Source organism: Mus caroli, chromosome X (genome assembly GCF_900094665.2).
Source record: "Mus caroli chromosome X, CAROLI_EIJ_v1.1, whole genome shotgun sequence".
Taxonomy (NCBI): Eukaryota; Metazoa; Chordata; class Mammalia; order Rodentia; family Muridae; genus Mus; species Mus caroli.
The window spans coordinates 30,085,840-30,096,734 of NC_034589.1; the positions used below are offsets into that span (position 1 = coordinate 30,085,840).

General features: G+C 46.0%; 1 protein-coding gene across 1 annotated transcript in view; it reads left to right on the forward strand.

Annotated features, from left to right (window-relative positions):
• Positions 1-9,181: 9,181 nt before the first annotated feature.
• The window catches only part of Ube2a (ubiquitin conjugating enzyme E2 A), a 10,147-nt gene continuing 8,433 nt past the window's right edge, over positions 9,182-10,895 (forward strand). The window contains exons 1-3 of the mRNA XM_021153181.2: positions 9,182-9,411; positions 9,586-9,666; positions 10,042-10,067. Of these exons, the coding sequence (XP_021008840.1) occupies positions 9,368-9,411; positions 9,586-9,666; positions 10,042-10,067 (151 nt within the window). The 5' untranslated portion in view covers positions 9,182-9,367. The remainder of the gene's footprint in view (positions 9,412-9,585; positions 9,667-10,041; positions 10,068-10,895) is intronic.

Below are 10,895 nucleotides of genomic sequence, written 5' to 3' on the forward strand. Positions count from 1 at the left end.
GCTGGGATTAAAGGCATGGGCCACCACGCCCGGCCCTTTGCCCATTTTTAATTAGCCAAATTCTTATTGACTTGTAAGAGTTCTTGCAGTGCTAGGGATTCTCATGAATTTTGGATAAGGATTCTATCATTGAGTCCTAGGGTTCTTGATATGTTTTGGATACTAAACCTTTATCATGTAAATGATTTGTGTTTAGAGGAATTTTGCTGATCTTGTTTGTCCTATGTGTGAAGGACCATATTTCATCTTTCCTACTCCAACCCAGAAAGTCTCCCAACATTCTCTTTCTGGAGGATAGAAGCCTGGGGAAACTTAGAATAAACAAATCAAGACAATTCACGTTCCAATAGCTTCAATAATTAAGTATCAATACTGAAATATTTAATCAATTTATTTATTTGATTGGATATTTTCTTTATTTATATTTCAAATATTTTCCCCTTTCCAGGTCTCCCCTTCAAAAATTCCCTATCCCATCCTCCTTCCCCTGCCTCTATGAGGGTGCTCCCCCACCCATCCACCCACTCCCACCTTCCCACCCTAGCATTCCTACACTGGGCTATTGAACACCCTCAGGCCCAAGGGCCTCTCCTCCCACTGATGTCCAACAAGGCCATCTTCTGCCACATATGTGGCCATGTGGTCGCTCCATGTGTATTCTTTGGTTGGTGGTCCAGTCCCCAGGAGCTCTGGGGGGTCTGGCCTGTTCACACTGTTGCTCCCCATCATGGAACTGCAAACCCCCTCAGCTCCTTCATCCCTTCTCCAACTCCTCCATCGGGGACCCCCGAGCTCAGTCCAATGGTAATCTTTTTTTTTCTTTTTTCTTTTTTGGTTTTTCGAGACAGGATTTATCTGTGTAGCCTTGGCTGTCCTGGAACTCACTCTGTAGACCAGGCTGGCCTTGAACTCAGAAATCCACCTGCCTATGCCTCCTGAGTGCTAGGATTAAAGGCATGGGCCACCACCCCCGGCTCCAATGGTAATCTTTTATTTTAAAGAAAGATCTCGGTGAAAACCACAGGAGCCAGTGACTAGAGAAACACAAGATGTACTCCAAATGGAATTTAAAGCAGTTTACCAGACCTTCAAGGGAGTTGTATTATTTAAAATATAAAAGTCTTCTTTTTACATTTATTGGGTGTGGGAGGCTGGAGGGATGGCTCAGTGGTTGGTTGGGAACACTGACTGCTACTCCAGATGACCTGGGTTTGATTCCCAGAACCTGCATGGTGGTTCATAACCATCAATAACTCCAGTTTCAGGAGATTCAACACCCTCTTATGGCTTCCACAGACAACAGGCATGCCCATGGTGCAGAGGTATAAATGCAGGAAAAACACCAATGCACACAACAACAAAAAAATTAACTTTATTGACATACATTCTGTTTAATTATATAGATTTCATTGTGACATTTTCATACATGTACTTAATGTGTTTTGGTCATATTCACCCTCATTACTGTATCTTGTCCCCCTCCCGCTTCTACTGATCTTCTCTCTCTTCCTAGAGTTGCTTCCAGTGGTGTGCATTAGGGGTTAATTACAAGAGCATAAGAGTATGGGCAATTTACCACTGAAGAAAGGCTCTCTCTCTCTCTCTCTCTCTCTCTCTCTCTCTCTCTCTCCCTCCCTCCCTCTCAGCAACCATTAACTGCCTACAGCTCCACAAGAAAGGATGAGGTCTCATGAGTCCCTTCCCCCTTCATGACAGAATGGTTAAGGGTCTAAATCATGACCAGAAAAGTGTTACAATCTCCTCCAACCCTTCCTTCAGCTCTTATAGTCTTACCCTGTCTCTTGGGCATGTTTCCTCCACATTAAATTGGATGGCTTAGACGGTCCATTTAGGACTAAGCCTCCAACATTAAGACTCTATCTTCAGCATTTCAACCAGGTATGAGTTTCTGCAGTAATCATTACCCACTGCAAAAAGAAGCTTCGCTGACCAAAGTTGACAGCAGCACTAATATATGGGCATAAACATAAATATGTAGAAGGTGACTAGACAGGTGCCTTGGACCTATGACCTCTCCAGTCTTCTCTTGCAGGATATTTGATCACACACAGGATCTTTGAACCCTAAGATTTACTGAGAAACCCTATTTCTAGTTGTGGTGTGGCTCAGCTCTTAGCACACACCTTTAATCATCTGGCTAGAATACAGATACATGCTAAGTACACATCTGTAATCCCTAATAATGAAGTTAAAGTTAGTTTGTAGAAGAAAGCACTTATGTTTGAAAGTGGCACGTAATTGAGTGGCAGACAAGTGACTAACCAGAGAAAGATTTGACAGAATAGGATATGCCCAAATCTCATGAAGAGAGGAAAGGGAAGCTTCTTAAGAGAGCAGTGCAGGGGCTGGCGAGATGGCTCAGTGGTTAAGAGCGCCGACTGCTCTTCCAAAGGTCCCGAGTTCAAATCCCAGCAGTATCTGAGGACAGCTACAGTGCACTTACATATAATAAATAAATAAACCTTTAAAGAGAGAGAGAGAGAGAGAGAGAGAGAGAGAGCAGTGCACAGAGGAAGAAGACAGCAGTATTACCAGGACAGTTATAGAGAATCAATTTGAGAGAAGGACAGTTATAGAGAATCAATTTGAGAGAGAGAACAAGCTAGACACAGTGGAAAACAGAATGAGCCAGAGAATGAGAAGGAGCCAGGAGATTAGAACAGATTGCCAGAGTTACTTTGTGGCCAAGCAAAGCAGTTCAGGAGAAGCTGACAGAAGCTAAGAGAGTGTGGAGAGGAGTTTGAGCCAGAACAGCTGAGTTCAACCAGCCAGCCAGAGTACAGAAAAACAAGAAAGGCTGAGCTTAGTCAGCAGTAAATCTCAGAGGCTGAAAACAGTTCTAGGCCTAGAGCTAGAAGCTTCCAGAACTAGACCTAGGTTAGTAGACAGAGGCTGTAAGCCTCAGATGACAATTATTACAGGCAAATAAAAGTTACTTTTACTATCTGCAGTTTTAAATTTTAAAAATATCTATTTATTTAATATATGGTGTGTGTGCACGCGTGTGCGTGCATGTGTGCATGCACACACATACACACTGTCTACCAGATAGGTCCTAGGACTATGACTCAGACTGTAGACTATGACTCAACAGCAGACTTCCTAGAGAGCTCACTTAGTTTTGCACTCACAACTCCTCTGCTTCAGCCTCCACAGGGCTGGAAATACAGGCAAACACCACACACCTGGCAAGATCATTCCTCTTGTTTTGTTGGGTGGCTAGGAATTGAAATAAGGGCTTGTGCATGTTAGGAAAGTAGCCCACTACTGTTTAACACCTAGCCCAAATATAAGAGAATTATTAATGAAAGTCTTAGAGAATCACAATCTTTGACCCTTAGGTCCTAAACCAGTAGCATCCTTTTCATTCCATACTATTCAGTATTTATTGATCCTCTGTTTTGTGTTAGGCACTCCTCATGTGGCTTAGTCTAGTGCTGGAGTTAGCAAACTTTTTCTGTAAAGAAGTAGAGAATGAATCCATTAGGGTGGGGTGGGGGCAAGAAGCAAAATCAAGAACATAGTCTAAGAATTTATATAATAGGAAATAGATTTCCATAAGCTCTTTATTGAAAAAGTTCTAAATATAACAGCATTCCTTTAATATAGATATTCAATAACACAGGTTTACTAACTAGAAGAATGGCATATTTATTAAAAGGGATAATATTTCTCATAACCAAGATTTAGAACGAGTTTTTTTTTTTTTTTTTTTTTTTTTTTTTTTTTTTTTTTTTTTTTTTTTTTTTTTTTTTTTTTGGTTTTTCGAGACAGGGTTTCTCTGTGTAGCCCTGGTTGTCCTGGCACTCACTTTGTAGANCAGGCTGGCCTCGAACTCAGAAACCCGCCTGCCTCTGCCTCCCGAGTGCTGGGATTAAAGGTGTGCGCCACCACTGCCCAGTGACTAGAAGCTTCTTAATTGTACAGTTACATTGATTTGTGAAACACAGAGGTTTTTGTACTTGCATTATGATTTGGAAAATGCAGTTGCAACTGTGATTGAGCTTGGGAAATGTGTTTGCTGCAAATTTATATATGAAGGCAAGCTTTTTAAAATGTTTAAATGATATTTTTATTTATTCTTTGAAAATTTTGTACATATGTCCATTGTATGTTGATTATATTCATTCCTCATTCCCTCCAGCTCACCTCACTCCCAGCGCATTTTAGTCATGCTCTCTCTCTCTCTCTCTCACACACACACACAAATACACACACATACAAACACACACAAATACACACATAAATACATACACACACACTGAATAAATGTAAACCAAAAAATGAAGACACAAATATCACAAAAGAATCATTTAACAAGTATGTAGCAAAGGATACTTCCAAGAAAATGTTCTTTAACAGATGCAGAGGGTGGTGCTTCTTATTCAGAAAACATTCTGTCTCAGTCGTGAGCGCTAAGAATTTTCAAGTGCTGAGCTGTAAAACTCTGGCTGGCAGGGAAAACCAGAAACCCTTGGTTTTCTGTCTCCAATAAAAGTAAGGGAACTGATGATGGTTCCCTCTAGGAGAGAGTTTCCTCTGCTCTCAGGCATTGTGAAGTCCTTGGCTGTGAAGAGGGCACTTCTTCCAGATGTCAAGACGAGATGGGAGTGAACGAATGCTCGACTAACTGTGGGACAGGTACTGTGTTCTAACCTGATAATCACCTGTGCTGGAAAATAACTCTGTGTTCCCGGCTTGCTATGGCAACCTTGCTTTGATGAGGAGAGTGGGGCCCACAGCGTCCCCAGGATACAATTCCATGCTTCTGTCAGAGGACATGATTATCAGACAGGGGCCCTGGGGCTTGTAAATTACTTTGGTTCAGACCCTTGAGTTGTAAAGGAAGACAAGAAACTTTTCCAAAAAAAAAAAAAAAAAGACACTCCCACAGAAAATTTCAACATGTCTACTGTATCTTGTAATTACTTTCAGACACTTATATCCAGTCAATAAATTCTCCTTCATTTCTCCTAACGCCTTCTCTCTTCTTCCCAATCTCACTATATAACCCAGGCTGGCTTTGAACTTGCAGTCCTCCTGCCTCAGCCTCCCCATTGCTGGACTTTTTTTTTTTTTAAAGATTTATTTATTATTATATCTAAGTACACTGTAGCTGTCTTCAGATGCACCAGAAGAGGGCATCAGATCTCATTATGGGTGGTTGTGAGCCACCATGTGGTTGCTGGGATTTGAACTCAGGACCTCTGGAAGAGCAGTCAGTGCTCTTAACCACTGAGCTACCTCTCCAGCCCCCCATTGCTGGACTTAAAGACACCATTCACCATGCCTAGCTTACATGCTGCTTTTTAATAATATACAGTTTGTAGCTCTCTCTCTCTCTCTCTCTCTCTCTCTCTCTCTCTCTCTCTCTCTTGCTCAAACTCTCAGAAAAGCTGGCCATGGAGCCTAAATCCCACCCCCAGCCTTGCATTTAAGGGCATTTACTCAATTTTGTCACTCTTGATCTTCCAAGCTGATGTTTCATTATTTCCTGTGAAGTACTTCTCCCAATCTTGGTCTGATGGTTCACACTGGCAACCTCAGCACTCAAGAGGTTAAAACAGGAAGTCTGCCGTGAGTCTGAGACCAACTAAGGCTACACAACATGGTGCTTTCCAAGAAACTTGGGTTATCAAGTAAGACCTTGCTTCACCTCCTGCTACAAACAGCAAAGCGAACGAATGAACTCCTTGAGTAAGCAAGGCAGCGTACCCACTTCCTCACACTATGCTTTAGCTCCATATACTTGCTCAGAAACAGGATTGTTGCCTCTTTTACAGCAAAACCGAAATGGGCTTCTTTTAGGAAGTTTGTCTTGACCACACTAGGCCATTGGTGTTTTGGTGGTGCAGTTTCTCAACACTGAGGGATTCCCGCACACTTAATATAGATCTCACTCTTGCTGTGGCAGGTAGGATTGTAATGACGCCAGCCTTCCCAAAGACTCTTGATTCTTGGTGCATGCACATAGCTTTGTCTAGTTATTAAGGCAACGCTTAGTCTAGATTTTTTCCAATTTTTTATTATGTATTTTCTTTATATACATTTCAAATGCTATCTCGAAAGTCCCCCATACCCTCCCCCCCACCCCTGCTCCCCTACCCACCCACTCCCACTTCTTGGCCCTGGCGTTCCCCTGTACTGGGGCATATAAAGTTTGCAGTACCAAGGGGCCTCTCTTCCCAATGATGGCCGACTAGGCCATCTTCTGCTACATATGCAGCTAGAGACATGAGCTCTGGGGGTACTGGTTAGTTCATATTGTTGTTCCACCTATAGGGTTGCAGACCCCTTCAGCTCCTTGGGTACTTTCTCTAGATCCTCCATTGTGGGCCCTATGTTCTATCCAATAGCTGACTGTGAGCATCCACTTCTGTGTTTGCTAGGCCCCGGCATAGCCTCACAAGAGACAGCTATATCAGGGTCCTTTCAGCAAAATCTTGCTGGTGTATGCAATGGTATTTGAGTTTGGAGGCTGATTATGGGATGGATCCCCGGGTGCGGCAGTCTCTAGATGGTTAGTCCAGATTTTATAGTGAAGAAATTGAGTAGCTTTTATTTGTTTGTTTATTTATTTAGGTACTGGGGATGGGACATGGAGCCTTACACACACCAGGCAAGTACTGAACTGCATTTCAGTCCATTGACAAGAGTAACTACCACCTGAAGTTAGAGGATTTTTAAGATATAGAGATTATCAACGTTGGGTCTGATGTAATCGGAGAAATTAGAGAAAGTACATTGCATTCTCCTTGAAGAAAAATGTTCAAAGTAGGGAAAGGAGCTAGTAAGAGAGAAATATTCAGTTGGCAATGAAAAGGGGGTCACATAGCAAAGAATGGAGGTGGCCTCTGGGAGCTGGAGTGGTCCCAGTTTGGTAGTTAATAGTGAAATAGGGCCCCAAGCCCATGACCACAAGGAACTGGACTTGGCCTGCAGTTCATGGCTATCAGTTCAGAAGTGACAGAGAACAAATGCTCTTTTTGCAGGCCTTGCTTTTGCTCTTTTCATGTGTGAACTAGAAGACTTCGTGTTTCTAGATGAGGGGAAAGGATATTTGAAATTTGTTTGGTAACCTTCTCCCACCAACAGCCATAATCCAACACTGTTAGGGAAACTTGCTTTAACGGATACATATGTTGGGGTTAATGGGGGGCAGGGGGTAACAACTGTTAGTCAGGAAGGCACTTGCCATTAAGTACCTAGGAAAATCACTACTGTTGGTATGTGCTTCCTATTCCTGTGCACCTGATGACTTCTGGACATCTTTGCATGGCTGTTTCATCACTCCCAGAAGCTCAGGAAGTCCCACTCAAAATTTCCTCTCCCAGATGTGTCCCTTCACCCTTTATGCCTAGTTCTGTTAACGGCCACTTCAAACCTCCACTGCTCTCAGGGTTTAAAGCATCATTCTTGCCACCACACTCAATCTATTGCCAAGTGCTCTTTATTTACCCCCCTCCTTTTCTCTGATGACTATAGAAGACTAGGCTCTCCTGGGGAGGGAGAGAGAGAGAGAGAGAGAGAGAGAGAGAGAGAGAGAGAGAGAGAGAGAGAGAGAGCGAGCGCAGGATTTAATGGGAAAGAAAATCTCTGTTGAAGACTGAAGCTGTAGTAGTTCCCATGGTAAAGGATGCGCTTGCCTCTGGGAGGTGAGATTGCCTGATACAATGTTTCTCCTCCACAGTAGCAAAAGAGCCCTGTGGCTACTCTCTTGCTCTCTAGGGAGAAAATTCTGAATAACCCAGCTCTGATGGTGTCGCTTCCTGGCTCCACTACCTTCCAAGGATTCCATTAGCTTGGCATTCAAAACTCTCCCAGATTTAACTCAAACCTGCCTTTCTCATAATTTCCAGCATCCTTGTCTGCGTACTAAGTGACTTTTGGGTTGATCTTTGAAAATGCTTCTTTGAAACTGTTCTTGCTTTTGCAGGTTCCTGGGAGGCTTGCCTGAGACTTGCAGCTTTTTCTGTGCGCCCTGCCTCTCCTTGCCGCCTCCGGTCCTTCCAATACTCTCCAGCTGGATAAGCTCATACCTCGGACTCTTCTGAACTAGCTGCTTGGCTTGCTGAATTACCAAGGGGAAATGTGGTTCCAGAGACAAATTGTGAGTACCCATAGAGATTGTAAAAAGTCTATTTTCCCTGGGGGAAGCTCTCATTTCTGCCACTGCCCCCCAACATCATTTCATCCAGTCCTAGGCTTAAAAGTTGGGTTTCAATTGTGCACCCTCATCTCAAAGAAGATGGACCCAAAGTCCATTTTCATACTCAAGAGCTATTTATTTATTTACTTATTTATTTATATTACTTCCCCCATGACTTTAAGCAGTTACCCCAGCCTCTCATGTCTACAGGACTGTGACTCTAACATCCTTGCCTTTGGAGAACTGGTTTGCCTGTGCCAAGTCTTTCCTCCACTCTTTTCTTTCAACTAATCTCTCCTCTTTCCCCGACCCTAAACAGTAGTTGGCAGTTTAATAAATCATTCCTTGTCAAAACAAAAGAAAGGTTAAAGACATATTCCTGGCAGGCTGAGGTGACCTCAAAGCCCAGCCTCTGGGATTCACAGCAAGTCTGAGTTAGCCTGTGTTACTACAAGAGACCAACCTACAATCAATCAGCCAATCAATCAATCAACAAATAAGTGGAGGAAGAAGGGGGAACCAATAACAAAACAAGAAGTAATTAAAAGACTGACATGGTGGTGCACTCTTGTAATCCCAGCATTTGGGAGGTGAAAGCAGGAGAGTCAGGAGTTCAAAATCATGTTCAACGACACAGTGAGTTCCAGGTTCTCTGGCCTATAAGAGACTTTGTCTCAACAGAGGGGGGGGGATATAGAAAAATAAAAAGAGCCCCCGCCCCCCGAAAAAAAGTAAGTAACTATAAAAAGAAAACTTCGCAGGGGTTCCTCTTCAAGTCAGCAAGTGGAGCCCGCGCTGCTCCCTGTTAAATCACCGGGAGTTGAAGGTTTCCTTTGCTGCCCGCCTAACCTTTACCCGCCCCCCGCCCCGGAACTTGGCCGCCACCTCCCTTCGGTCCCGGGCCGAGGCTCTCAGGTGGGACGTGATTGACAGGTCAATTTTGGCTCTCCCCGCCCCGTGGCCGCCTTGGTACGGTCCGCCGGGCGTAAGGCGTTCCCCGCACCCCCCGCGCGTTCTCCCCAGGTTGGTTCGGCCCCTGTCTACTCTGGGGTGGTGCTTAGCCGGCGCCAGACCGACCCTCGGCTCCGGAGCGGCAGTGCCGTTCCTCTCGGCGCCTCCTCGGCTTCTCCGGCTTCCTCGGCTTCCTCGGGGACCGCGGACCCTGGTATATGCCCGACTGCTGAGCCCGCTAAAGCCATGTCGACCCCGGCCCGGCGCCGCCTCATGAGGGACTTCAAGAGGTAACCCGCGTCCGCGAGGGCGAGGCGCTCGAGGGGGCGGCCTGCCTGCCTGCCTGCCGGGGGGCACAGGGCGGAGCCCGGAGCGGAGCAGAGAGGCTCCCGGTGTGGTGGGGAGGGGGAGCCCGGCGGCGAATCGCGGGACTGAGGGCTGCCGCTGTGTGCGTGTTTCTGAAGGTTACAGGAGGATCCTCCGGCCGGAGTGAGCGGGGCTCCGTCGGAGAACAACATAATGGTTTGGAATGCGGTCATTTTTGGGTGAGTCTGCGGGCCGGCTGTCGCCGGCGACCCGGGCGGGGAGGACCGGGGCCGGCCCCTAGACGAGCCGCTCATGGGGGGGAAAGGGGAAGAGAGTTGGGGTTGCTTGGGCCTAGGCGCCTCCCCGGAGCCTCTGCCTCGATTAGCTGGCTTCTTTCTGCCAGGGGAACTCTTTGGGGTTCTAGGGGGCGGGGGGCAGCGGAGGCCGCGGCGGCCTGCGCCGCCCTTCCTAACCCGGGACAGCGGTGCGGGACGGACCAGGCGGCAGGGATGGGAAACCTTGACAGAGCCGCCGCCTCTGAGGCTGCGGGGAGGCGGGGACCCTCTGAGCCGGCACTAATGGGCTCTTGTTTTTGTTTTTATTCTGTGTTGCAGGCCCGAAGGGACCCCGTTTGAGGATGGTAAGAGAGTTTCTTAGCCCACCTTTCAGGAGCCTACTCTTCAGGGGAAAGGGGGTCCCGGGTATCAGCAAGCGCCCCCCACTTAAAGAAGCGGCTTTGCCCCTGCCTCCTCTGCCCACCAAAGGCTCAAGCGAAATTCAGTGTGTGGCTGGTTGTTCTGGGTAGTCCTAGGCTTAACCAAAACTTCACTTTTTCCGTTCGTTTGTGCCCCCCCCCCCCGTTTAATCCATCCTGGGTGAAAGTAGTCACTTTTTAAAAGAGGTGCCACAGCACTGGTATTCAGGGTTGTGGAGGTTTGAGCAGCCCCACAGAGATAATGCAGTACGAAACCAGTCCACCAGTGACCATCTGGTCCACAAAGCGCTCCATCCCGAGGGCAAGAAGTGTGTTCAGCAGTGCTTAGTGTGTGGCTTAGTGTGTGGCTTGTTTAGTGCAGAATGGATGCAAGCTTCTCTGACATACAGTTGCCTGCCTGGCTTGAGCAATGTCACTAAGATCACTAGCCTCACTTCTTTAGAGATGCTCTTCCATGTCTAATTTCAGTATAATGTTGTTCCTTGATTTTTAAATTCATTTACAGTGTGTGTTTCCGGTTAGATCCTCTGATTGATAATCTCAAAGCAGCTTCAGAATTGAGATTTGCCTCACAGTAGCACCCGTTTGGCCAGGATCCAGTCTACTTGAATGTTGAGTTTATATCAAGAGGTGCATAACAAACGATTTAGGCTTTACCAGACAGGGTTTCTCTGTGTAGCCCTGGCTGTCCTGGAACTCACTTTGTAGACCAGGCTGGCCTCGAACTCAGAAATCTGCCTGCCTCTGCCTCCC